The 27732-nt window shown below is 38.5% G+C and overlaps 1 protein-coding gene across 2 annotated transcripts in view; it reads right to left on the bottom strand.

Annotated features, from left to right (window-relative positions):
* The window catches only part of fam180a (family with sequence similarity 180 member A), a 46749-nt gene extending 25693 nt beyond the window's left edge, over positions 1–21056 (bottom strand). The window contains exons 1-2 of one of the 2 annotated variants that reach the window (XM_088072848.1): positions 20864–21056; positions 19055–19198 (exon numbers count right to left, since the gene is read on the bottom strand). In XM_088072848.1, coding sequence (XP_087928974.1) covers positions 19055–19097 — 43 coding nt within the window. In that variant the 5' untranslated portion in view covers positions 19098–19198; positions 20864–21056. The remainder of the gene's footprint in view (positions 1–19054; positions 19199–20863) is intronic. The other variant, XM_088072846.1, reaches the window with a different exon arrangement.
* Between the last annotated feature and the right edge of the window lie 6676 nt (positions 21057–27732).

Here is a 27732-nt window from a genome sequence, read left to right as displayed (position 1 = left end):
ATGGACAAAAGAACTTGTCCATGGGAAAAAAGGAAGAGCCGCGTCGGCTCTTTGTGTCTTAAGGATGCTTTAAATGAAGTCTAGTCCGATTTCTTAAACTCCCACTCCCCCAGATCTTTCTGATATTGAAGCTGAGGCTACTTCTGCCACTTTTTGTGACTGTTTAAGACTGAAAAACGGACAGAAAGGCTTTCATATCGTCTTTGAGTGTTTTCAGACGGCGCTTTGGATAAACATGTATGAAATCAGTTGCGTCACGGTTACGTTACCGAGCATTGTCATTGTTGTAGTGTCTCGCCAACAGACCTTAATTATGCAGAACTTAACGTGACAAATAATGCAAAAGCAGAAATGAGAAACTTGCCTCTCCGTTATCTGGAGCAATTACTGAACTTTAGTGCGATGACATCGAACCAGATATAGCAAGACACTAATTTCCATCCGTAGACCTACACTTAACAGACACAAAACACAATAGGGTATAACCAAAACTTTAAGGTGACCAAGTTGTGCAAACAATACACACTGCGCAACGCAGAAGTCGTTATTAAACACACAGAAAACAGGAATAAAGAGATTGATGCAGATTTCGTGCACCATATAAAGTAACTACAAATTGCACAATAATACAGTATTAAATATACAATAACAACATTTAAAAATTGATTAAGTTACCAGTGTGGATTCCTTACACTATAAAAACGATAGGCGCACATTGCACAATACAAGTTGCAGTATGAAATACCATAAATCCATTTATATTGACAAAGTACAGATGCCTTACACAATAAAAACACAAGTACAAACTGCACAATGCAACGTGCAATAAAGGATACAAAATTAACTACACTATAAGATGTCAAAGTTGGCAACAACATAACACCTCTCTAAGATTAGTGCTGACATGACCAATTGCTCAAAATACAGTTTTAACATTGTAGAGGACACAGGTCCTAAATGTCAATTTGAGGTTGCAAGATGTAGATCTTAGGAAAGATGCAAAAGTATGCACTCACATCCAACCCAAACTTGAAGCAGGTGCAGAGTCTAAAGTGAGTAAATAGCCAGAAAGCAAAAAAAAGCACACTGTAGGGCAAAATACATGTAAATAAATAAATACATACTGACGAACAAAATCACAAACATAAAATACATGTGTAAATATATGTAGAAATGTTCGTATTGTACCTGGTCCTTGATAAAAAATATATACAAGTGAATATTCAATAAATGTCCTACAAACCCCATAGTGTCCAAGAAAAAAGATAAAGTATATATACGCAAAAAACATAGAAATATATATATAAAAAGAGGATTAGGGTGTCTGTAACCATCATTGGGCTCTATTTGAGTTCAAATCACATTATGAGGAAACAAGTCAGCGATAATATACAGTGAGAGACCACACATTATGATAAAATAGATCCCAGATTATACAGTACGTGCACATAAGGTAGTTACAAGAAAGGGTGAATATCCGTCTGGTGCTAAAGTACCTAAAGTAGATTTTTGGACAGAGCCAGAAAGGCTACACGGTCTTCCGGTCTTTATGTTGAGTTAACCGTCTCCTGGCTGTAGCTTCATATTCAATGACAATATTCTCAACTCGACTCTCAATAAGAGAGTGAAAGAGCCTATTTTCCCAAAATGTTGAACTAAGTCTTTGTTCTCATTGCATCCCGTCCCACCGGCACAGGATGTAAACAGACGATCGATGTGGGGATGTGTCTCCCACTTTTGTGCTTTGGGTATAATTACAAAGGCGACTATATTTATAAGTTAATATGAAGGCATTTTTGGGGGGTTTTCTCTGCTATATCAGCAAAGTTATAGGAAGGAAGGATATAATGCTGGAGATCAGGGTGTCCTCATGTCCACTCTGTTTCATAACCTGCCAGTCTGAGAGTCTGCTGCCTCCACATCTCCCCCTTTCATCTTTTTAAAACTGTTATTTTCCCCTCTGATGATCCGGATTGATTTTTAGGAGCAATTGTGAAACATACTGTAAGCTTCACTGTGACTTTCGCCTTCAGCATCTCATTTCAACTTCCCTTACAGGGTTTGTGGAGGAAATGGCAACGCAATAAAGAATGGGACTTAACACAAAAATTTGGAATTTATTCAATAGAAATCCACATTTTTCTTTTTTCAGGATAATCTTTCGGATTCGTTTTAATCTTCCTGTGCCCCAAACTTTGCGTACTAACCCAGACTGTGAAAAAGCACTGCCCTAGATGTGTCTCTCCTCCCCAGCAGTCATTTCTGTTATTTATCTCCCCGTGCTCTCTATCTGTCCATCTTGCCTACTCATAACTTATTCCATTATGTCTCTCTGACTCATTCTCGCTCAAACTCCCCGAGCCCCTCCCTCTCCCTTTTTACTGTCTTTGTCTTTCTTTCATTTTCTGTGAATTTCCCTCACTTTAATCCTCCCTCTTGGTGTTTCTCGCTTGCAGCCTCAAGGTCAATTTTCTGTCATAATCAACGTGGATATAATAAAGGTGGCAGTGACCCAGCCTTGAGCTCAACGGCGTCAGGAAAAACCCTGCAGATACACACGCGGGTCTGCATCTGCTTTCGTCGAGGTTACGCGGGGTCATCACGCAGCTTTAACCGTATGGCTTGTTGGTGTGTTTGTTTATCATCATTTGTCCTCTACTTGTCACGCCTCCTGGTCGACCCCTGAGCTTGCGTTCTGGGCCCCTTCTGGCAATGACTGTTCTGACCCCGGCAACAAGGCCCAGACACGCATACTCATTCCTCATCTACATGTGTGTGCTCGCGCCGCACACGAGGGGCTTTGCTTGCCGGCATAGAATTTTCCATGAATTCATGCAGGCGTGTATGTTTGTGAATAGAGAGAATGAGGCCACCAATGGGGTTGTATAGATTTTTTTTTTTTTTTTTTGCTGTGCTGATGCGCTCAGGGGAACACTGACCCTGGCAGTTTGCTGGCAAGCCAGGGCCCCCATTGATCACCTCTCTCGCAGTAAACAAACAGAGTCCTCCATGCTGCCTCCCCATCATCCCTCGCAGCATCTCCGAGCAAGCGACAGCATCCAGGACCCATAATCCTGTATTACCCAGCTGAGCTTTGCTTTGCACTGATAAAACTTTACTACAATATATAAAATAAATCACATAAAGAATATTTATTAAAACTGAAGGCGTTATCAGCACCAAGCACATGGCCTCAGAATATCAATACATTTTTTTTTTGCAAAAGATGAGAAAAGATATTAGGTTGGAAGCATGTTTGCATAACTGAATAAGCCCAATCTGTACAGACCCAGGGGCCCAGAATGGCAGGGACCCCTGGCCTTCACCTGCAAAATGTCACTCAAATTAACATCTAAACCAACCAGAAGGAGACTCAACACGACCACAAAATTACTAAAAATATATACAAAATGACCTCAGAGACACAAAATCAACTCAGGGAGACACAAAATGACCACAGAGAGACACAAAATCAACACAGGGGGACACAAAATGACCAGAGAGACACAAAATCAACTCAGGGGGACACAAAATGACCAAAAATGTACCCAAAATGACCACAGAGAGACACAAAATGACCACCAAGAGACACAAAACAATTGAAAAAACACACAAAATGGCTAAAAAGTACACAAAATGACCAAAGAGATATACAACTATAAAGAGACAAAATGATCAAAAAATACACAAAAGACTGCAGACACAAATGGACTTAAAAATACACAATTACCTCAAAGAGACTCAAAATGTCTAAAAAAAAATTAGATAAAACTACGACGAGACACAAAATGATCCCAAAGAAACATAAAACAATTACATGCACAATATGATAAAGAAAACAACAACAACACAACAAAAATGACCAAAAAAAAACCCACACAAAAAGATTCTCAAAGAAAAACAACACACCTAAAAAATACACAAAAAACAACAAAGAGACACAAAATAACCAGGAGGAGACACAAAATGAACACACGCAAAAGTACAACATCACAAAATTGTATAACGACCATAAAGATATGCAAAAAAAAACAAAAACAAAAACGACACAAAACTACCTCAAAGTCTGTGTTGCTCCAGAGGTGGTGGAGCCAGTGGGGCCTTTTGTATATCTGTGCCCAGGGGCCCATTTTCACATAATACGCCTATGATGAGAAGTACAGTAGTTTATTATATTTTTCACTTCTGGCCAATGAAGTTGATAGTATCAGATTATATTTCGAGTTTTAAGTTTTGTTTTTACGTTCCCTGTGAGGTTGAAGGTTTGATTTTATGCCAATTTCAAGAGAATAACTGAATGATTTTTAGGTAGGTATGATGAAAACCCTCGACTACTGAGAGGCTGCATATGAACGCCTGTGGAGAAAGCTAGTGATGACATCATAAAAATACGCTCTTTCTAATGACGTGGTGCTTCGTGACTGACCTCGCAGCTGCTCCTGCAGGAGCTCCCGTTGTTCGAGAAACCGGCAGCCATCGATTTACCACCGACAGGTAGGCAAACTCCTCCCTGAAGACACCGACACTTTGTCCAATACATAAATATTTAATTATGTTGCGCACAAAGGCAGCAACTCAAACACAGCTCCGTATTCAGAACACTTCTACCCATGAGGCCGAATTAGCATTAAAGTTTTGTTAAACTTTCTCAAAGATTGGATAAGAACTTCAGATAAACACAACACTCTGTATAATTAAACTCCAAGCAGCTATAATTAAGACCTATGCGATCAGTTTTCCTTGACAACATGATACAAACCTTTTATTTTATAAAACTAAACAATGCAGGAGCTCCCTCGTCTTTGTGCGGCTCTATTTCAGGCACGGAGAAAAATATAGTTTCTTTATTTTGCACAGTTTCCTGATTGCAAATGAGGTGACAATGTTCTTTGTATGCTCAATTGCTTCCTGGGTTTCTTTTTTTCCTGCTATCACAGCGATGTCTCTCCGCCATCAAGACGAATCAGCCTCTCAGGGAAAGACCAGCCGCTGTACCATTCACATTATTTGCACTCGATACTCTTTTTGCGTTTGACAACATAATTACCAAAGCCGAGGCCCTGTGCAATTAAAAGCCAGTGACTGCTGACAGCGAGGGCTTGAGCAGAGAGCACGGCAGGGATGAGACAGGATCTCAACAAAAGTGTTCTTAGAGGGGAACTGTCTCGGCCGTTTCCTCTGACAGCAGCGTGCGTGGATAGGGAACATCTCAGCAGGGCTTTGGAAAAAGACGTCATAATCTAGATGCCTTGGAAATAAACTTACACATGATACAAATAAACATTAGAAACATTAACATTAACAATAAACATTAAAAATAAACATTTACCAACCAGAGAGAGACTTTAAATCACTACAAAAGACACAAAACAACTAAAAAAACACACATCATTATCTCAAAGAGACACAATGTGAGCCAAAAAAAACCACACAATACCTCAAAAAGACAGAAAATGACCAACAAGACACAAAATTACCTAAAAAAAAACCCTACTAAGAACACTCACAACAAGACCGCTAAGAGACAAAAATGACTAAAAAAATATACATGACCTCATATACAGTATATGAGAGTGCAAAGACTGCAAAGAGAAACAAAACGGCAAAAAAACCCTACAAAATTACCTCAAAGAGACACAAAATGCCCAGAAAATACACAAATAGACCACCTAGAGACACAAAATGACCGAAAAAATACACAAAGTTACCTCAAAGGGACATAATATGACTACAAAGAGACACCAAATAAATAAAAAATACACAAAATTACCTAAAAGAGACCAAAAAATGACAAAAAGCACAAGGCTGCTAAAAAAACACACAGAATCATCTCAGAGACTTAAAATGCCCAGAAAGCGCACAAATAGCACACATAATTACCTCGCAGAGACACAAAATGGTAATATGACTACAAAGAGACATAAAATGCCCCCAAAATACACAAATAGACCACAATATGAATTACTTCTATTATGAATCTCTTCATGTAGGAGAGGAGCAGAAGGCGATGAGGTCTGAGTGCAATATTGGAAAGATTTCCTTTCGTATGTGTACATGAAAGACCTCAGTATCGAGTTTACCTTCTCACCTAAGTTCTGGATCCCGTCCAAGTACGTGGCCCACAAACGGGCCAGAGGGCCAGACTGAAGGACTTGAGCCAGATGGTCAAACCTCACAGAGAACTGAGCTAATGAAGCATTCAGGTGGACCTCATTACCGTGTAAAGCTCGACATCTCCGCGGTTCTCAGCAGGGCGCTGCCCTCCAACAGCTGATGAAATGTAAACGGCTTAATGGTACCTGATAGTTCCTCATTTTGTGATTTGTCAATTATTGCCAGATAATGCATGTTTATTTTATTATTATCAGGTTTTTTTTGTTTTTTTGGAATTAAAAATAATCTTACCTGGAGTCGTTAAACTGCACTAATTCATATTTTGGAAAGTTGATTTGCACCTGGGTCACTCACAGGAAATATTCGGCTTTTTACATGTGGCCACCCTCAGTGTAATCCAACTTTCACAAAAAAAATAAACAAATAACGTTGGTTGCACATAACTTCATGATGAAAGTCGAAAGATATGCGACTGAAAAGCTGAAGTCGGCAAGTTTTTTTTATTTTTTTAACTAATTTACTTTTTTTAAAAACTAATTTTCAGGTAGTTTTCTTGGCTTCTTTTAAAAATAGTTTTTTGGTGCTAATTTTCAGTTAATTTTTTTTTACTTTTCTAAACTACTGTTAGGCTATTTTGAGTCCGTTCTTCTTGCTTTTTGCCTTCTTTCCATGTTTTTGAAAGAAATCAAGCCAGTTTGCTCAAGTTTCAAAAGCCAACTCCACTGTAAAACTTCTCTTCACTGCCATCTGTAATGAAATACGTAGTAAATACTGATTTTCGAGGATTCACTGGATGAGACGGACATTGATGTGTTTAGTTTAGAAATGCAGACATTAGAGCATCCAGACATTAACTCGAACTTTTGAGAAACAACTATAGAAACATATATAATATTAAGAAAACAGTCCTGGATAACACAGCAGCCGGAGAGTCCGAATCTACAGGTCACATGACTCAGTTACCAGCTGACAGAAATGCCTCTCAGGTGTAGAGCTGTTAGATAAAGACACAACATGCACCACACACTGAGACACACACTCACACAGGTCTTTGTGTGAGAACATGAATGCATGACCAGAGGGAAATAACTGTCACCTCCGATGTGTGTTAAGTCTGAATAATTGTCTCCCTGCTTCTATTTTTATGGTAATATGTGCAACCCTTCTGTGCGTTCAACATAAATCAAAAATGTAATTTTTCCCTTTTTAATGAAGAAAAATTACCAACTTGTGGCTGCGCAGCTTGTTAGACAAACAAAATGACTGGAGTTCCCGTCGGGCAACATGGCTCCAACCTTTCCAAATGAGCTCTCCATCACACGTAATCAATAATTGTCAACCCTCGTTCCACTCTGAGAGTGCAGCCGCTTTCAACGAGTCCAAACTTTGCACTGCTCTGCCAAGCCCGCCTCTGCCACGGCTACAGAGCAATCAGGTGTTCAGTGCCAACTGGATTGCTCTTAATTAACTGCAAACTCTTTGGTTTTGCAGGTGGAGATAGAATTAAACAAAGACGAAGCATTTGTGTACGAACATATGCTGCTCAGCTCGAATGGGAAAACAAGATATGCCAAAAACCAGAGGTGTTGACTTGGATTACATGACCTGGACTGAGTTAGATTTGTGTCAGAAATTTGATGACTTAAAGCCTCTGGAAACTTGAAATAGTAGGAATGCACATTTTATATCAAAGCTGAGTATCAACAACAATCTGAGTATAAATAAATGTTCACATCTATCAGAAAGCGTAGTTCAGAACAGCTCATTTTAAGGATAACAGCGTCTCTCCAGACTGTGTGGGCGTGGCAGATCACAAATTGACCGACACCTCCTTGGATCCCACCTTTGTGTCTATTGTCTCCACGACAACCATGGAGCAAAGCAGAGTCGGCGTGGCGCGGCTCTATCTGCTCCAGACCTGTGACTCTGGGTTCGTTTGTAAATCCAATCTGACCCGAGACCAGAGTGTGACGAGACCGAGACAAGTCCAAGGCTATATATACCCGGAGTCGTTAAGCTGCACGAATTCATATTTTGGAAAGTTGATTTGCACCTGGGTCACTCACAGGAAATATTTGGATATTTTTTTAACTAATTTACTTTTTTTAAAAACTAATTTGCAGGTAGTTTTCTTGGCTTTTTTTTTCTAAACGTAACTTTTTTTGGTGCTAATTTTCAGGTAATTTTTCCTCTACTTTTTTAGACTAATAATAAGCTATTTTGAGTCAGTTCTTCTTGCTTATTGCCTTTTTTACATGTTTTTGAAAGAAATGAAGCCAGTTTGCACAGGTTTAAGGACAATTGTTTACACACACACACACACACACACACAGACACACACGAGTGTGCCTCTGATTTCTGCGAAGGTCGGGAGCAATTGGCCAGTGACAAAAAAAGCAAACTAAAAATGACTTGGCATGATTGACTGGATTTGAAAAGGGAAGTTGAATACAGAGTCCGCGATGTCAGAGACAGACCAGACTGAGTCAAAATGCGTTCAATTCCCTGAGACCCTCTAAAAGTGGCCTCGAGACCACGACCGATCTCAAGGGCCACAACACTACAGACTGGACCTTTAACACATTATTTAACTACAAACTGGTTTTCAAGCAGGAGGGACAATGAAACAAAGAGGAAGCTTTCTGGACAAAACACATGCTCCAACCCAGTTCCTGTTGATGCTCCCCAGCTCTAATTACAAAGCAATATATGCATAAGGTGTCAAAACCTCCTGTATCAGAGCATTAGAGCGCTATTGTTATTTAATTGATTTTCTTCAATGCAGTTTCACAACTTCACAATGTCACAACATGAAACAATCAGCCCTGAAATCGTATAAATAGCAATATTTTCCCCCTCGAGCACAGGCTTATGGTTGCTATGTAATAGCATTTTCATTAGTGAGTTTATTTGTTTATTGGCAGTTTTTGAAGAGATACAGTGTTTACTTAATTATGAAAAAGCAGAGAATGGCAGTTTAGGTTGTAAAACAGCTAAAGAAATGAAAAAGAGAGCACTGAGGCATTAAAAATGAAATGTTGCCGCGGTGCTAAATCATCCTCGCTAGAGTCAATACGGCAACTTTCTTTGAGCCAAACTGTTGTCAGTTCTCTTGGCCTTTTGTGTGCCCCCCCCCAAACATGACTTTACTGTCATGATGTCCCAAACTTGCACATAATAACAAAAAAAAAAGTTTGTTTTCTCAATACTTTGTGGAGAATCTGGTAAACAAGGCCACAGATGATGTGCTCAACTTAGAGGCTTACTTTCCAAACGAAAATCCCCATTGAGATCAAAAACTCCACAACAGTTCAGACAAAGCGACTGTAAAAAAAAAATGGTTGTTTTTTAACCAGTGGGTGACTCTAACCAGTTCTCTGCAAAAAAGCATGATCCGAAAAGCAACACTGAAGACCACCGCGGTCAGCAACAGTTCAGTCCGGAGGATGATGCTTATAGAAAAGTTTGTGTTCACTCCAGAAGTCATGATAAACAACCAACGACCTACGCGGTCCGCTCAGCCGTGGACTAAGGATTAATTGAAAATGATGAAATGTCAAACAGGAACAGGGACATATACATAATGAGATACAAGAACATGTTGACTATGTTAAATTTGAGCTGTACGTAATTAGCTCCACTGCAGCTGTTTATGCTCCACCGTAGCCAAAAATCACAGCCGCCCTTTGTTTACCCTTTATATATTCGGGACGTTTTTCTGCAGGAACATCTTGATCACACCTGGAGGCTGGCCAGTACTACCAGTATGAGTTGGTGGTATATAAGTAGCTCCACTGGAGCTTTTCGGGGGTAAGGGTTTTGCTCAAGGGCACCGCAGTTGTGGTAATGAGAGAGAGGGAGGCGCTGCATCTCTTCCTTTCACCACTCAGAATTATTCTGCCAGTAGACCAAAGACAAATCTATAGATGGACAACATGACAGTTACCCAAAGTGTAACATTTCAAGCTCGATCGCCCCCTGGTGTCCGCCTGCAGTATAGGTGATAGAGCCCGCCCCTCCATGTCAGTGCATGGGACATCAGCCAAAATAAAAACTACACGCCAAATACATTTTTCCCAAATGTTTTCTGTCACTGAAGGTAGTTCTCGTCACCCTGATGTTTGCTCAAGTGATCGATTTTATGAAAAGTTTGGTTTTAATGAGGTATTCAGTTCTACAAAAAGGGGATGATTGACAGCTGAGTCGATCCAGCCGATCCATGCGCTTGCATTCAATGGGGCTGCTTGCGATTTGTTGACGAGTGTTTTGGCGGAAACTGGTTTGATTTCTTTAAAAAAAACATGGGGAATAAAGGCAATGAGCAACTTGGCAAAAAATGTCCTAAAAACTGTGAGAAATAAGTAAAAGGTGCCAAGAAAATTATGTGAAAACTTGTATTTACAAAAGGGAGAAGATTATTTGAAAAACTAAATTAATAAATAAAAATGGAAAAATTGCCCAGAAAAGAATAATTTTAATCATCATAATAAGATATTTTATGACAATTCATATACATATATATATTATTTTTATTTATTTATTATTATTATTTTTCATCAGTTTTTTGGGTCATTTTCTTGTTTGTTACATTTTTTTATTCTTTTTTTTTTTTGCTTATTTTCAGCTAATTTTCTCTTTTTACTAATTTCTTGCTGATGTTTAGGCCATTTCTTATAAAGTTGCTTATTGCCCTTTTTTTTTTTTAGGAATGCACATTTTGAAAGAAATTACACCTATGTGCTTAGGTTTTAAAGGGTTAACAGCTACTCCTCCAACACCTTAGCCAGCACTACAGTGCAGTTTCTGCACCCCTCCTTTCACTTTTTCCATCTGAGTCATCACCTGAAAGCCACCTGTTCCCTCCCCAGGTTCTGCTCCTCTGTCAGCACTTTACACAGTGACCTTTGAAAGTCTCAGTCAAAGCACCAGATTGTTTTTTTAGATTGGAAACATCTGTGTAGCGCTGCAACAAACAGCTACTGTATGTCTGTGTGCAATTTCGCCATTGAATTTTCGAGATTGATACTGATTACTGATATCTACACAGGCTTAAATAAGGTTTACAGGTGTTAGATGGCGCTAACTTGAGTGTTTATTTTTTCATTTGTTCAGGGTGAAATTACCTGGTTGTTTGATGAATGAACACAATTTAAAACAAATGACCAATAGAGGTACACCTAATGAAATATTGATTTCGATATAAAGATATCTGTGTCTTTTTTTTGGGAATGTGCAGGGAGGAAATTGCAGCAGTTCTTTAACACGGGGAAATCACACAGCTAATCATTTCTACAATTCCCCACAATTTTTCAGGCGTCTCAGGAGATGCTATCTCTCCATTTAGTCATTTTAAATTCTATTTTTAACAGACGCCACCTCCTCCTCCTGCTTTTTTCCCTCTCACTTCCTTATGTTATCTCAACTTAAAGCGCAGAGCTGTAATCACTAAGAGATTGAAGGCAGTCTCCACTTCTGTCGGAAAAGCCACTGGCCTCTGAGGCGAGGAGAAGGAAGTGAAATATATCTTTTTTTTTTTTTTGCCACCCACTCCTCAAATTACAAGTCAAATGTTGGCTCTGCCTCAATAGGCGTCCTTTTCATCTGTCCCGAGCTTCGTGGAGGTTTCACTCCTGGTCCTGGGAAATAGCTGCTGAAGAGGCGATGGTAGAGCTCAATGGCGTGGATGTTGTGATAATGTGAGGGCTATGTGACGGTTAAAAGGTCTTATCAGCGCACCATAAGTCTTGCAGACATGAAAGAACGCTGGTCACGTTTAAGCTTTAATAGCCTGTTACCATAATAACACCTGATAATACATCATGTTCTCAGGAGCCACAAAACTGCACGATGCTGACACGCTCCCATCGATGTCACATGTCCACATCACGCTTCGTAATATAAATAAAGGCTGCATTTGTCATTAAATTAACCTTCAAACACTAATTTCAGTTTGCTTCCCAAACATCCCCAGGATAAATCCAGGAAACTCAAGACGTGGTTAATAAAATACGAAAACCCCCAGAAACCTATGCCTGCTGTTCAGTTTTTACCCACTTGTAAAGATAATAGCCAGATGGTGGGACCAGAAGGAATTTCTGTGAAGTTATTTTGTAAAAGAATAATCTCAGAAAGGAGAGAGATGGTTGGGAAAATTAGGTAAAAATGTCCAGAGAACTATATCTAAAATTATTATAAATATAACAGTATGTTACAGCATGCTAAAAAGTGCTTACAATAAAAAAGTAAAAATATATAAAAGAATATAATTAAAAGAAAAGAAAAAAAAAATAATCCATGCACTTTTTCAGGATTTTCTTTTTGTTTTTTTGTTTTATTTTTCAATTTTCTTTTTTGTGCTAATTTTCTGTTAATTCTCTTGTAACTTGTGTACTAATTTATTGCTATTTTTTGTAATTTCTTGTCAAGAAATGAATCCAAATTATCTCAGTGTCCCATACCTTTACATTAGGGAGGATACCCAGCCCCACCTGACCCACCGCTGATGTAATTCAAAGGTTTTTAATAATAAATGAATATATAGTTGTTAAGAAATGGTTGAAATATTGTCCCTATTCACCATAATAACATCTGGTAATAAAACATGTTCTCAGGAGTCAGAAATCTGCATAGTGCTGACACGCTCCCGTCAATGTCACGTTTACATTATGCTTCACAATGTCAGCTGAAAAAAATCAGGGTGCATTTGTCAGAAGAATAACCTTCAAGCACTAATTTGAGTTTGCGTTGGCTTCCCAAACATCCCCATGACAACTCCGGGACACTCAGGCCGAGCTAAACGAAATGTGAAAAAACAGAAACTTATGCCTGCTGTTCAGTTTTTACCCTCTTGTAAAGATAATAGCCAGATGGCGGGACCACAAGGAATTAACATGAAGTTATTTTGGAAATGAATAATCTTAAAAAGGGGAAGCATGGTAGGGAAAATAGTGTCTCATGCCTTCTGTCAGTGTCAGTCTCGGTGGAAGCGCTGCACCAGAGTGGCTAAAAGTTAACAAGAGAGAAAACACAGAGAAAGTCCTTCACAAAGTGTTCTTTAAATTAAAGGTCAGCTGCGCGGCTGCCTGAGCTTCTGTCGGACCCAATTAGTTTCTGCAGTGATCAATACAGGAAATGTGAGCGAGGATCTTCTGTCAGCAGCCCTCAGAAGTTTAATCTGTTGTTTCTTATATAATATCTCATCAGGCTTAAAGGGAACCTTCTGATCATCAATCTCACGGAGTTAAATGAGATGTTAAATCATTTCTGCTTCTTCTGGGTGATTTTATTATGTGGATCTGATGTTCCTTGGCCACGGACATCCTGAGAGACTGAATTAATGTCAAACACAATAAAAGATGGACAAATGCTTTTTTAATGTGATGGCAACATAAAAAAAATATTATATATAATTATGTGTACATAAAGTCATTCTAAAGTAGTGGTAAACTGATTTATAGGGTGCATAACTGCTTTAAAACCTAGACTGACATCAGTTCTGTTGTGCTGCATTGAAACCTTTGAAAACTGAGCAAATTGGTTTTATTTATTTATTTTTTTAAATATGGGGGGAAAAGGCAGTAGGCAACTTGACAAGAAGTGTGACGAGAAAATGATGTTAAATTAAGCTAAAAAAGACAGAGTGAGAGAAAATGTCCAGAAAAATATATATTTAGAATTATTGTTATATATATATTATTATACATATTTAGAATTTAAAAAATAATTCAAATAAATATATATTTATTTACTTACATTTTTAGCATTTTTAATTTTAATTTTTGTTTCGGTGCTTATTTTCAGGTAATTTTAATTTTTATGTAATTTCTCGCAAATTTTTGGCTAACAAAAAAAATGTCTGTGGACACATCTCAATATACCCTGCCATTATACTGGGAGGGGCGGCCTGCCCCACCTGACTGGCTAGGAATAATTCATTTCACTTACTCTTTTTTTTAAAAATAATAATAAATATATATAGCTTTTAAGAGATGGTTAAACAATACCCTTAAATCGTGTGCAGTTCAAGCAGAACATAGGTTTAGTTTCGACATTAGGGACACATTAATCTGAAAGTCAGCACGCATCGTAAAACGCTTGATGTGTAAATGTGGAGTTGGTTATTCTCCCAGAATGCAATTCACAAAAGAAATAATGGGAGCCAGTCACAGCTGCAACTCATGAATACAAATTGTGGATGATGGAGAATCAATTGTATCATATCTTGGAGATCTCACACGTATATTATGCCGTAAAAATATATAAAATCCTGTCAGTGCAAAATGGTAAAGGGCACTGATTTCTTGTATAATAACTGCAAAAAATAATTCTCATGATTCTCTATAAGTGATTTAACTTCACTTTTCTTTATGCCGCATTTGCATTCTTTTTAAACAAACTTTCCCTTGAAGTTTTTCCGATATAAAACATATTGTGAGGACAAAGACGCACTTATCCATTAAATTAGTACCATTTTTTAAATGCTCGATGCACTTTTTTTTTTGCCTTGAGCGCTTTGTTTGATTGCTTTTTTCCAGTAGGTTTTGTAAAAGAAAGTTACAAAAAACTTAATCTTTCCAGTCTACTAGGAACAAAATTGCTGGAAAAGAACCTGCAGTGCTACAGGTGGAGAATATTTAAAGAGAAGTGAACAAACAAAGTCTCAGAAATCCATTTTGAATTTATATATCATCCATTAAAAAGTGATTAGTTTTGTAAGCCACCAGCCCTTCACTAATAACACTCTTAAGCCTCAGTGGCGATAACAAGAGCAAAACACTACAAAACAATGTGATTAAAAATGGCTTTCAAAATTAAACAACTGCGTGCATAATGATGAACCAACAGCCAAAACCCAACATATTTATTCTATTGGCATCACACCAAACCTGAGGCTCAATGCTATGAAACAGCTGACTTTAGTTGCCAAGCAAAACATTTAATTTCTCCCCTGCAGACAACCTCTCTCCATCAGTCGCGTCCAACAAAAGAACATTTGCAGAGCCGACTGTAGTCGTCTTTCTAATACCTCAACATCCATTACAGTACATGCCTGCGATAATGGCAAACACTGAGCTAGGATGCAGCATTGATATTCATAAAGTGTGAAGTAAAAGGCTAAGGTACAGAAAAGGTTAATAGAGGGCACATAATCTATTCTTCTCCAAAGATTGCAATTGAATTACCCTCCGAGCCTGCAGGAAAAGCTTAACTCTCTGTAAAAGAACAAAAAGGGAAAATTAAGACATACAGGTATTTGCACCGCTGTCACTTTGCACAAAAACCACTGAAGCGAGTAAATACTCCACTTCCTCCTTTTTAATTTCTGCACCCCGAGCCTCTGCCATCAGCTGAGCTTGACGTTGTAATTTCAGCCCATCGTGCATTCGGTAGCCCGCTGCAGCACCCGCGATACATCGTGGTTTCCTCTTATTCCACCGGCGAGAAAAGGAAAAAGAAGATAGATGCAAACAAGCATAATCAGTCCCCCTGAGACGCTTCCGCTGATGGGTTAAACAAGTGCCCTCGCTGCCAGCGGCCATTAGCCACTGCAGCTAGTGCCACCTCTGACAGAGCGCGGGGATGTTTAGGACTCAGAGATAATTTGAAAAAAGCCCTATAATTGGCTGCGATCTGTCTGACGGCTTTGAGTGGAAGTCCTCGGGGGCCTCGATGTCGATGAATCTTCCTGATTTGAAACCTCACTACCTGCTGCTGGCAGTATGGGGTCTATTTCACAAATCTAATGGTCATTGCCTAATCCTCAAGTCTTTTAAACTTAAGAAGTGTGTCTGAAAACTGGCCAAAACTGCAGCCTTCTCCGCTCTCTGGGTACAACCAGGGAGCGGAGACTTCCCATTTTTCTGATGGCACAAAATTCAAAAGCCCCGTCGGTCCAAAAGATGTCCCATTGGACTGAAAGCCCGTCATCCAAAAAGAAGTTAGACAGCCTCCCAAAAAATGTCTGCAGTAGGGATGCGTCGCTATCGGCAGATATAGGCTTTAAAACAAAATATCAGAATTGGCAAATATACTGATTTCTATAGATATCACAAACCGACGTCTATAAATATTTTTTATTCACAAAATATCAACCCTAAGTTGAAGTATTTCTCTTATTTTGCACAATTAATGAATTTTACGAACTCACGGGCCATTACGATAAGAGTATGCATTATATGAAGTTAATTCAACTAAAGACGAGACTTAATGACGATAATATCTATATAAATCACCTAATTTTATTAAGGCCCAAAGTTACATATTTAAAGGTGGGGGTGTTTACCGACAGCATCACTTCTGACTCCAAACAAAACAGCTGAAGTCAAGGCTTCAAAACGGCTTTCACAAACCAACAGGTGATGTCAAAGAAGCTACGTCCATCATTCTTACAGTCTTTGGATTTATGTCCAGTGCTAGAAATCAGCGCAGGACGTAAAGATGTAAAGGTCAAGGTGGGAGTGTGTCGCCCCCAAATTAGGACATCAGAAACATATAGGGAGCTTCATGTGTTGTTCGATGAGCCAAAAAGCACTTAATTTAAAGCACACGGACACCTTAACAGTAATCCAGACCATAAAACTTTACAAAAACACACTTTTCTGGGGGTGACCGTGAGGTCTGCTAATCTTGGGGAAGTCAAGCATTTCCCTCCAAATGTTTTATGTGACTTTAAGTTGACATTGTGGATAATATCGGCCACATAAACATCATATATCACGCTTAGAAGTACGCTACCTTAAAGAGTAAACCTGCACAACCACGCCCCCTAAAAAAGACACTCTGGTCAAAGGTGAAAGACTGTCCAACTAAAATCGTAGAAATGTATAGAAGCAGTTCATGAGGTGGAGCAGAGCGTGATCAGATAAACGGGTGTCCCATGACGCGATAGCTGAGCGTCGACGGCTCACCAGATGATGAAGCGCTCCTCCTCCACCGTGCTTTACTCCTCCTCAGACAGCTCCCGGCCGGCGTTACAAGACCCGGCGCATCCGACACCTCGGCCTCGCAATAAAAATGTTGCACTTTATTAACAGAATAACCCTAATAAACAACACTCTGCTGACTGTTTAATGACTTGATCAATGCGGTGAAATACGGCCTGTCCGCGGCGAGCAGGAGTCACTGCTATCTTTGGTCGTTTGTATAAAACGAAACACCGTATGCGAGAATTTAGGTGCGATAACTCTTGAGATCCAGTGCGGCCTTTTGTTGTGTTTGTTAGAGCGTCCCGATACAAGTGTGCAACTGAGCTGCTGTATCAAAGAGCGTATCAGTGTCTGAAGGACATTAATGTGCTCACTGCGCGGCTCTTAATGAGGCAGCACTCTGCCACCGAGGCCACAACGGGCCTCGATGATTAAGCTCCGGAAAGTTCTCTCTGTCATGTCGCTGCACGCCCTTAAGAAGTCTCCCTCTCTCAGAGTAGCTCCCCAGCACTCGCTTTGTGTCTTTTTCACACGGTTAAGACCACAAATCAGAAACAGCCATTAAAATAATAGAGGACTGCGTGTGGCCGTGAATTAAACACCACAGCGGGCGCGTCCCTCTTATTTCTGAAGACGGAGGAGAGGACAGAGACTGTCATCCAACGCCAAGAAGAGAGATGATCGTAACGCATGGCAGTGCTGCAGACGCTGACATTAGTCAAAGGGCTCGACACAAGTGGAGACATCATCCCTGTCTTAATGGACTCTGTCTTAGCCTCAAGTGCTACCTGTACTATTAGTCACTCAGTTCCCTCTATCACCGTGCTGCAGACAGACAAACAGCGCCTTGAGAAAATAAATGAATCAATAGGAAAAACAAAGATCTTTCAAAGATTTCACAGCACCACGGGCTGCTACAGAGCGCCTCGCACTCCATCTGACACCTCTGAGGGGACGGTGTCCTCATTCATTTTGACCGAGAGAAATGGCCGATAGAAGTCCTTCTGAAGTCTTTGGGATGTGGCGCAGCAAGTTGGTCAGAAAAGTTTGCAACTGTTGTGAGTGGGCACTTTTTTAAGTACTGGCCAACAGAGCGTCCCACAGATAACGTTTCTCTGGAGGCTGATGTGGAAGATAACGTCGCCCTGGTTATTATATTATACTTATTTTAAACTTGATTTTAAATTATTTTTTTTATCTTTGCACCTCTTATCTGCACTTTTTTTTATTTTTAATTGTATTTTTTTTTTTTATTTTAAAATGTTAAAATAATTTAGTAATTGTTGTTTGTTTTCTCTATGATGTAGAAATGTGTGATACAAATAAAGCTGCCCTGTTAGGGGTTCTCATCAAAAAGCATTTTTTTAATGCTTTTTGAATTTTTAAAATAGATTTTAGAATATTCCAGAAAATAAATTGTGATTTATTTAATTGATTTAATTATTTTTATTTTTTTATATTATATATTTATTAAAATTTTAACTGTTTTAATCAGCACAGTTGGTGGTTCGGGGAAATTCAATTTCCCTGTGGCGTTTGCTGCATGTAACAATAAATCCTCCTTGAACCCTTGATTCCTGTGGCAAAAAACATTAATACTTTTATGTTTTGTTCAGCATCTTCACACCGTTTTTATGATTTTAAGCCTAAATGCAATCGCCAGAAGTAAAAAGCTAATGTTGGGCTATAAAAGATCACATGACTTCAACATCACCATCAAAACGAGGCTGTAAAGTCTATTTTAATACTGTAAAAGCTTTATTATTATTTTTGCCGCTTCGCAGTGAACCTCTGCATCTACATATTATGCTCAAGGTTTCCTTCTGTGTCTGCAAATGACGTTCAGGGCTGCCGCAGTTATATCAACAAAAGCACGTGGTGGGATTATAGTGCATGTGGTTATGTTTAGGCAACAACAGCACACAGCAAACAACGCCGGGACGTCAACAAAAACACAGGCCAACAATGGATGGAGGCCACAGCAAAATGCACTTTAGCTGCTTAAAAAGACTCACCTAGGGGCACGCAGTCGCTGATCTGGTGGAGCAGGCGCCTCATGAAAAAAAGACTGTCTTTGCCGCAGCGGCTGCAGGTTCGATTCCAACCTGTGGTCCTCGCTGCCCGTCTTCTCTCTCTCGCCCTTCGTTTCTGTAGCTCTCCTGTCAAATAAAGGCAAAAAGCCAAAAAGGAAACTGAAATCACATTCAGTTTTAAACTGATGTATCTGGTTAGACTGGAGGAACTCAAAAGTAGGATAAAGGATAAATACCTGGTAAGAATACTGTTAAAGTAAAAAACAATTCCCTAACCAAGAAACTGCTGTGAAAAGAAATACCTATGGATTGATTTCATATAAAACATCTATGTAATGGAGAGAACGACATCATTTGAGAACCTGGACGGACACCTTTTTTGACAAGTTGATAAAATGGATAATGTAAGTTTCAAATGTGAGACCTGATTTCAGAAACACACTGTAGTGTTATCTCTGTGTATGTTTTGATCCAGTGACCCAGTTAACAGAACAATGTTTTTACTTATTTTTGACCCCTATTTTATTGTTTTATTTATTTCAATTCACTTATTCATTTGTTCATTCTATTTTATTTATTTATTTTTTAAATCTTTTTTTCCATGCTTGAAAGGAAGAGAATTACATTTTTTTTGGAAAAAGCCATAAAATAATCTTAAATAAAGGAAAACCTAAAACAGTGTACATCAGTTTGAGTGAATGCTTTATCTTGAATATTATATATATTAATATTCTGTTTATTTTATTCATTACTGTACAACCGAAACCAACTGAGGCTGAGGTAGACCAGCAACTCCTGTGTTCTGTTAAGTTATATTACTATTTTTGTCTGGTAACTTTAAGAAAAAGTTTGTAATTTACTATTGGAAAGAACTGTATGACGGCAAGGTAAAGCAGTGAAAATATGAGCTTCATATCATGAAAAATGTACTATGAACTATTGTGCATCCTGTTGCAAAAGTGTCATATAATCCCATGACAGATGGGCCACTAGGTGGCGTGACACTAAAATAAAAGCATTTATTCATTTATTTAAACCGAGGAAAATTAGCTTAATTTCTGTAAAAAAACATAGGAAGAAGGCAATGAGAAACCTCCGGAGAGATGACGCAGAAATTAGCAAGAAATTAGTAAAAAGTACCAGAAAAGTACCTACAAACAAAACAACAAGACCCCCCCCCCACAAAAAAAACCCAAAAAAACCCAAACAATCAAAGAAAAAAACTTCTTAAAATCTTAATAATTTGTTAAAATTGCCCATATATCATTAATTTCATTTTAAATGTTCTCTGGAAATTTTTCTATAGCTTTTTAATTTTTTTTATTTTTTCTAATCTACTAATTTCTTGCAATTTATGGGACGTCCAAATTGCAAAATGCCTTTTTTTTTCACGTTTTTTTGAATCAAATCAAGACAGTTTGCTCAAGGTTAAAAGCCTTAAATACTTGTGATGTGTGTTTGACTGCAGCACCAGAAAAGTGATGTTGACCCATGTATCAAAGGGGTATATTAATATTTTTGTTGTTGTTGTTGTTTTTGTGGCTAAAAACAACAACAAAAAAACCTCACTGTGATTTGTTTTACAAGCACAGGCTCAATATTCTTCCATTAAAATGCAACTCAAGGTTGTAAAATTAACCAAAAAGCATGAAAACTGAAGCTTGCTCTGGATTTTGCAGCATACAGAGCAGAAAATACAAACTTACTTTACCACAAATGTAGAGTTGACTCCAAAACAAGCTAACAGACCGAACATGCGGCTAACATGTTAGCAAACAATGTCGTACTTACTCACGCAGCACAAACAGCATTTTTCTCTCGCCGGAGTCCACTCGTCTTCGTCTTTTAGCTCGGTTTTAATCTCCAAAAAGTCCTTGTTAAGTTGCTAGAAGTTTCTGTCCACCTGGACAGCCTGTTAGCTGCGCGCCACTAGGTGCAGGGCAGGTAGCATTCAGGGGTCCTTTTGAGCTTCTTTGGCCGCCTGCTGTCTGCCTGATGGATGCCTTTATGAGACTTAAATGCGCACTTAAAAGTGCGATATATGTAACACAGTGAGCTTTAAGAGCACTGTATAGCGTATGTAAATTATTCTTGAAATCTGTAAATTAGTTAGCATTTTTACACAGGAGTTGTTTTTTTTTTTAATCTTCTTTAATCTTTATTTCAGACCCAGTGGGATCCATATCACACTTAAAAAGAAGAAGGGAAAAAACAAACAAACAAACAAAAAAAACAACAACAAAAAACAAAACAAAAAACCCAGTAAACCACAAAAAACAAACAAACAAAAAATAAAATAAAAATACAGACAAGTTCGCCAATGGTTCCACAGTCTGGAAGAAAATCTCACAGAACTGCGTACAGGGTTAGTCAAAACAGCGATCATTTTCTGACTCAGATGCCCTACACATAAATCTATACATCAGGTTACCTAAAACAGCAGAACAGGTAGGTACCCCGACACTGACAAACATATGGCTTGCACTGGAGCTTCTTGGAGCTCTCAGCAGCAGCCTCATGCTGTCATTGTAGGCCACTGTGAGTTTTCTAATGCTGTCTTGTTTATAAAGACACCACAGGTAGGCAGTATACAAAGGTGTACAATACGCGCTAAAGAGTGAGATCTTCACAGAAACAGAGCACATACTAAAATTACCACTCAGCATGTTCGCTTGTGCATACAGCTTCCGACGCTGCCTATAAATATCCTTGTCATCAGACAGGTCATTTACAATAACATGGCCCAAATATGTAACCTCACTGCATGCACCAAGTGCAGTGCCAGACAGATAAAAGTCAGGGAAGGTTGACCGTCTGCCTTCTCTACTTCTGACAATCATGATCTTACTCTTTTTAGCGTTGTATTTTACATCAAAGTCAGTACCATACTGTGTGCATATTCTCAGAAGCTGTTGGAGACCAGCACTACATGGGCTAAAAATGACCAAATCACCTGCATACATAAGGTGATTAATTAGTGAATCACCAACCCTACAGCCTGTATCACATGCATTCAAAATCAAAGACAAATCATTCATATACATATTAGAAAGAAAAGGAGACAAAAGTCCACCTTGGCGAACACCATTGGTCACATGGAAGGGAATAGATGTTACATTCCCCCATCTCACTCTCATTGTCTGATGTGAGCACCAATAAACCAGGATTCTAATTAAAAAACCAGGGACCCCACTTTTAGACAATTTTGCAAACAGTTTCTCATGATTAACACGATCGAATGCTTTAGAAGCATCAGTGAAGCACATGAACATTGTGGAATTTTGCCTATTATATTTATCTAGAATTTCCTTTAATGCAAAAATACATAAATAGGCTTTTGGTTAGATACCTGAATAAGGTGTGTGGTTGACACACCTTAAGAGATTTTATCGTTTTGTTTTAGGACAGAAAATACTAAGGTTATTACCCCTCTTGTGAATGCTGAAGCTTCACACCTTGTCTTCACAAATAACTCAGATGGTTAAATTTCCTCCTTTGACATGACGCTAACAATAATCTAGATGATATGATCTCTTGTAATTTGGTAAGATCTGTGCTGTCTGGTTCTTTGTTTATTAATGTAAAATTAATTAAATATGGAATAAAAAAAAGGGGGTGGCTAAATGAAATGTCAGAGGTTGTCGTAGACATTTGACGCCATTCAAGATGATGGCGACATTAAGTCACGTGACCATAGTGTGGTTCATTTATGGCAGGACTAAACCAATAAGGTTCCCATGTGTTTTAAACAAAAACATATAGAGCTTGTTCATCAAAAAAAGGGGAAAAAAGCTAGAAAATAAAAACCCAAACCACCTGACAGAAGTCTGGGCTAAGCCCCAAATTTCCTAAAATCCTAAAAACACCCCTGTGTACATGACAAAAAGATGAAAACAGATGAATTTGCCTTTATTTAGCCATATTTATTCATTTATTTATTATTCATTAAAACTGACATTTAATCTCACATATTATTAATGTTTGTTTATTAAGCGGCCCCTGGCCGCCTGTTATTTTGCAAAAGTGTTCTCCAGGCAAACCAAGTCGATTATCCCTGATTTAAAGCCATCTGGTGATCACATTTGTACTTCAAAAATAATTAATAAGAATTCATTTGGGAATACTATCTTGCTGACCAAAACTTGCAAGCATTATAAACATTACGTCAATGACCTTGTTTCCAACAGCAGCAACACATCCAAACCAGAGGGCAGGTGCCGAGCCAAAAGTGAGCAGATTATGAAATAAACAAATGAACATGACTCCAATGTCCACTTATTTATTGCTCTTAGATGTAATAAATAAGGGCAGAGTGCGAGTTTATTTGTTTATTTGATCTCTGATAAAAGTGGCCACCTACATACATAGTTATTTAGTTTTTGTTACACATAATAAAAAGCACGATGGGGATAAAACGTATACAAATTACATGTGAGGGTGTGTCAGAAACCTTTACTGGCTTATATGAAAACCACATCCAGAAAACATGAACAGCAAAACATAAGCAATCAAAACAACAATACATTTAGCTGCTAAAAATCTAAATCTCTAAGTGTAAGTACAAGGAAAAAAAAAAATAAAATCACTTCGAAGGTGTGAATATCAGTTCATAAAGGGATCATTCTTCATCCAAATAATATATTTTTGACAGCAGAGCTTTCTGAAGTCTCTTTTTATGCACAGACAATGACACAGATGAATCCAGTAAATGAACATTTTTATTACAAAAGATAACTCCACGATATTTGAAAAAAAAATAAAAATAAAAAACTGACCATGGGAAGTGTTATACAAATTAATATGAGGATTCTGAGCCTGTCTAGTTCTATAATTCAGAATTTAGAGTTTGTAACAAAACAGTATTAAATCTGTAGTCTTATAAAGACTTTCAAGACAAATGTACAGATTTGAAGAACATTAATGTCAAAAACAGCTGCAATTTATAAAAAAGAGGTACACTTGGTACAACTTTAGTGAAGGTCACAAACTTAAACTGTTTCTGCAGCAGCAAAATTTTATAAAGATGACTTGGAAATGTGCTCGCCCATGGAATATTACAATATGTTAAATATGGGTAAATCAAACTTTCATACAATGTTAACGAACATGTATTGTGCACAAAACCTCTAACTTTTCAAAGAGATTTAGTGACTTTATTGCGGTTTATTCAAAGTTAGTGTATGTTAAATTTATGTTTTGCTCTCAGAATAAAACCGGTGCAGGAGCTGACGCCACACAAAGGACATCCACTGTTCTGTGCTGTTTACACCAAATTCTCACCCTGTCATCAACATGTCACAACAGAAACTAATATTTGGAGCAGGCGGCACTTTCCCCACCCAAACATCAAATCGTGCTGACAGGACTGTAACTCAGCCACTTTGGAGTGATCTTTTTGTTTTTTTACCTGACAGAAGTGGAACTCGGCACAGTCTGTCACAGCCTGCAGCCACGTGCACTTCGATGCTTGATTTTCTGAGATACCTCTCTGCACATGATTGTTTCTTCAGCTTCTCCGCCCCCCTGTGATCATACTATATAATCCTTAAATCACACAGCCTGCCCATTCAAACTCAATACTGTGGCTCAGTCTGCAAACTTCTGTCCTGAAACATGGTCTTAGGGAGAATTCAGAGTGAGAACGGTGAATACAGCACAAACGGTGTGAGGAAAATAAAGCGTTTTGTAACACTGAAGCATGTAAACATGTTTGAGTAGAAACCCAAATTACAAGTATGAACCTGAAAATGAACATACCAGGTTCTCTTTAAACACATACTGTAATGGAGTTCAGGGGAAAAAAAGACAGAAGATTTGCATCCCATAATTAAACTCAAGTAAGTGAACAAAACATGCAATTGCACATTGCATCAACCTATTGATTGTAATATTAACCTGCTACATGGAGAGATTGTCCTGTCCTTTGGAATTGATTACAGGATCTGCGGAGGTAGCACAGAGGTTTCACAGCTTCAATGAATGATGATTGCCTGCAACACATTCTTCACTGCCGAAGACACGAGCTGAATGTGGAATCACAGCAAATGACTGTGAATTACTTATGCTGCGTAAAAAGGCTCCTGGATGACTAATTATAAAGTTTTATTATGTATTATCTTCCAGCGGCCTGCTCTTAAATCACCCTGTTAGGCACCGTGTCATTGTTTGAAACATCATATGGGACTCAACGTGCGCCAAAATGGGCACCTGTTTGTTAAAACTCCATCTGGCTCTGCAGAGAAGTTTAGAAATAAATGCATAAAAACAACACAACGTCAAAGCTGCTGAAACAGAAAGTCAAAACGCAGCACAGGAGCGTCGTCTTCAGATAAATTACCGAGGCTTTCTGCGAGTGCTCAGCGACACGCACAACCATGGCTGGCAGCCACGCTGCATTCGACGTACTCAGCCGTCATAACAGTAATAATGAATCCGCTTTTATATCCAATTAAAATGTTCCTAATAGCATTGTGGTTGCATCGATTTTTCTGCAAATGGCTGTTCAGCTGAGAACATTTGCACTGAGGCATCTAGAGGGATTTGGATCTGGCTCATCGCACACTGGCTCAGAGTACAAACAAAGAGGGACTGATAAGTAAATAGCCCGTAAGAAATGTATGCTTATGCATGTGTACATGAGCATGTCAGGACATAAGTGTTGCTTTTAAATGTCTCCTGCTGCCTTCTATAGTCACTCAATGGACTTCTGAGACACTGATAATGTAAATCTCCAAATCTACTGGTCAACGCTCCATCTTTCTTTCTCTAACTAATCCTAATGCTGAACCTGTCCCTCAAACATGACTCAGAAAATGACTGATTCACCTTTAAACTGATAACACACTATGATTGTGTTAAAACAAAACAAAAAACATGCGACATAATCATTTATGAATCAGTAAACAGGTGCTGGCCCAAAATATCATGGCCCCCTCTGGTCTTCATCTGCAAAATTTCACTGAAGTTAAGACTTACCGCCGAGCAGGCGAGTAAAAATCACGCCAAAGAGACATGAAATGTCCAAAAAATACACAAAAAGACCATAAGAGGTAACAAAGCAAATAAAATATACACAAAATTAAGTCAAAAAGACACAAAATGCACAAAAAGATTACAAGGAAACACAAAATGAATTAAAACTACAAAATTATGTGAAAGCTATGTAAAATAACTAAAACTACACAAAATTACCCCAGTGACACAAAAACAACACACACACACACACACACAAAAAAAACCGCAACAAGATGCAAGACACAGGATGAATTAAAAAACTACACATTACGTCAGAGACATAAAACAACAACAAATAAGACAAAATTGTATCCCAAAGAGACACAAAAAGACTGTAAGGAGAAACAAAATGATAAAAAAAAACAACGCACAAGAACAACAAATGAACAAGAGAGACACAAAACCACAATCCAAAATTATTTCAAAAAGACATAAAACCACTACAAAAAGTTACAAAATGACCAAAACTACACAAAAAGACCAGAAGTGTGACTGAAAAATGTACAAAATGATGTCAAAGACACAAAACAACTACAATGGCTCTGACTTCTATAGGAGAGGCGCAGGGGCCTTTTGTCTATCTGTGCTCAGGGGCCCCATTGTCTCATAATCCGCCCATGGACATAAACATGTCAGCTGAGCTCAATCAGACATTGACAAAGTTTCTTGAATCACAGCACAGTAAAGCTATGCAGGTCCACACTAATATGCATTCAGGAGAAAGTACGCACAGTTTGGCTCCCTTCTTTACTTATTTTCCTCGTTTTAGGACCCCTCCCTAACGCCCTTTAAATGTAAGCTTCACTATTAAATATAAAATCAAAGAGTTGGCGCCTGCAGCCTTGCAGGTTTACAGGCAATTTGTGCTAACTTAAAGTAGGTGCCCTGCAGTGTATCGCCATTCTGGGGTCTCTGGAGAGGTTTGCAAGTGGTTTATTGTAAACAGCATATGGAAGCTTGATTGTGTAATGAAAAATGTCCAGGAGAGGTTTGCCGAGGAGGTCCAGAGGAACTGTAGAGGTATTATCACCTCATGGAAGCACAAGGAGCAACAAATAAATACAAATTTACTGCCACAGATGATTATTAGAAGTTACATTTCGGTAGGTAGAGCTGCCTCTCTCCCTCCTTCTCTTTATGAATGTAAGCATCACCCCGACAGGTTTATGCAGGTTATTTCATGAAAAACAGCAGCGTGCTAAACTCCAAAAATCTCAACGAATACATAGAGGTGCACAGCTGTCTCGAGAATCCGAAAAAGGAACATAACAGCGGCACTCACAGATGAATGTATTTATTTAACGTGGGCAAATTAAACAGAAACAGGCGTGTTTTAGCTGCCAAGCTATCATGAGCGTGATAAAACAAGCAGAGGTTGTTATATTTCGCATTTCAAAGATAGTGGTTAAAATAGTTTTGATATCATCCCCTCTGTACAGCTGCGGCTTTTCCCATCTGTTCCTGCAAACTGGGAGCAAACCAACAGACAGCCACTGTATGTAACACACTGACAAAACACACATATCTCACACATCCCCACTTCAAAAATCCCAAATTATAGTCTGTGTGAAGTGAATTCAGAGATTTGTTTTAAAAATGCATTATAAATGCTGGAAACTGACTGTTGAAAACATGTTACAAAGATC

This window comes from Plectropomus leopardus, chromosome 22 (assembly GCF_026936395.1).
Source record: "Plectropomus leopardus strain MGB_pleo_1.0 chromosome 22, ASM2693639v1, whole genome shotgun sequence".
Classification (NCBI taxonomy): Eukaryota; Metazoa; Chordata; class Actinopteri; order Perciformes; family Serranidae; genus Plectropomus; species Plectropomus leopardus.
Note: the sequence above shows the minus strand (reverse complement) of the source record. Positions and strands in the feature narration are given on the sequence as shown.